Genomic DNA, 1,045 nt, shown 5'->3' with positions numbered 1-1,045 from the left:
TATATATATATATATATACAAGAATCTGTATAATATTTAACAAACCATTAAGACATATTATTATGGGTTTAATATAATACAATGATGTTGGTTTTGTTTCTGCAGAACAAAGAGGATAAGCAATCAGTGAAAGATCAGATGGAAGGGGTTGTGGAAAAACTGTGGCGGGAACTGCAGCAGGTTTTACACCACTACAATGAGACCACCAAAGACAGATTCATCGCTACTGAGTCTCTGCAAATCAAGGATGAACAAAGTGCTAAAGAGATTGACACGCATAAAAAGCACATTCAGAAGTTGCAGGTCAGCAACAAAGTAGCTGACTACTTTGAAGAAGCATTTTTCCCCATGCTTCCAGCTGTGTTGTTTCATAGATTTTGATGATTTAAAATGTGAAAAATGTGTTGGAACATTTGCAGGAGTCTGTCTCTGCTCTGCGCTGTCAGCTGAGCTCCAGTCAAACCGGAGGAACAGCTCAGCAGCTTCATTCAGGCCGTGAAGAGCTCGCCCAGAAAGTTCAACATTTCAGAGTCCAGCTAGCTGAGGGCCAAACCATTCGGAGAAAGCAGCTCACCAAACTTACCATTCAAAGCAGCGATGCTACTAAAAAACTACAAGAGATCGTAGCCATCGTACGTTTATGCATCCACATTTTTCATCTTATTTCTTGTACATGTTTCATGTGAGGCATCAAAACCTCATAGAAAATGAGTAGAATTAAAGAATAGAATTACATTTATTATTATTATTTAAATACATTTTAATTCAAAATAAACAAAATTATAAAAAATTATAAAGCTATGTTTTTAAGAATATTAATATACTGTAATTATAGTATATTAGATCATAATATAATTTAAAATTCACCCATTCTCCTATATAATATAATATAATATAATATGTGACCCTGGGACCACAGAACCAGTGATAAGTGAGAGTTTTTTTACATTTAACTTTATACTGAATAAATAAGCATAAATAAGCTTTCCATTGATGTATGGTTTGGATAGGACAATATTTGAAAATCTGGAATCTGAGGGTGCAA

General features: G+C 34.2%; 1 protein-coding gene across 1 annotated transcript; it reads left to right on the top strand.

The window, feature by feature from the left end:
* Positions 1-105: 105 nt before the first annotated feature.
* LOC107580295 (coiled-coil domain-containing protein 65-like) lies at positions 106-632 on the top strand (the record flags this gene model as incomplete). Its single annotated transcript, XM_016266018.1, has 2 exons — positions 106-303; positions 420-632. Coding segments are annotated over 2 exons (411 nt in total), but the record flags the coding sequence as incomplete, so codon positions are not given.
* Positions 633-1,045: the final 413 nt, after the last annotated feature.

Source organism: Sinocyclocheilus grahami, unplaced genomic scaffold (assembly GCF_001515645.1).
Source record: "Sinocyclocheilus grahami isolate Dianchi unplaced genomic scaffold, SAMN03320097.WGS_v1.1 scaffold30167.1, whole genome shotgun sequence".
NCBI lineage: Eukaryota > Metazoa > Chordata > Actinopteri > Cypriniformes > Cyprinidae > Sinocyclocheilus > Sinocyclocheilus grahami.
The sequence above is the reverse complement of the archived record's forward strand: the minus strand, read 5'-3'. Positions and strand labels throughout refer to the sequence as shown.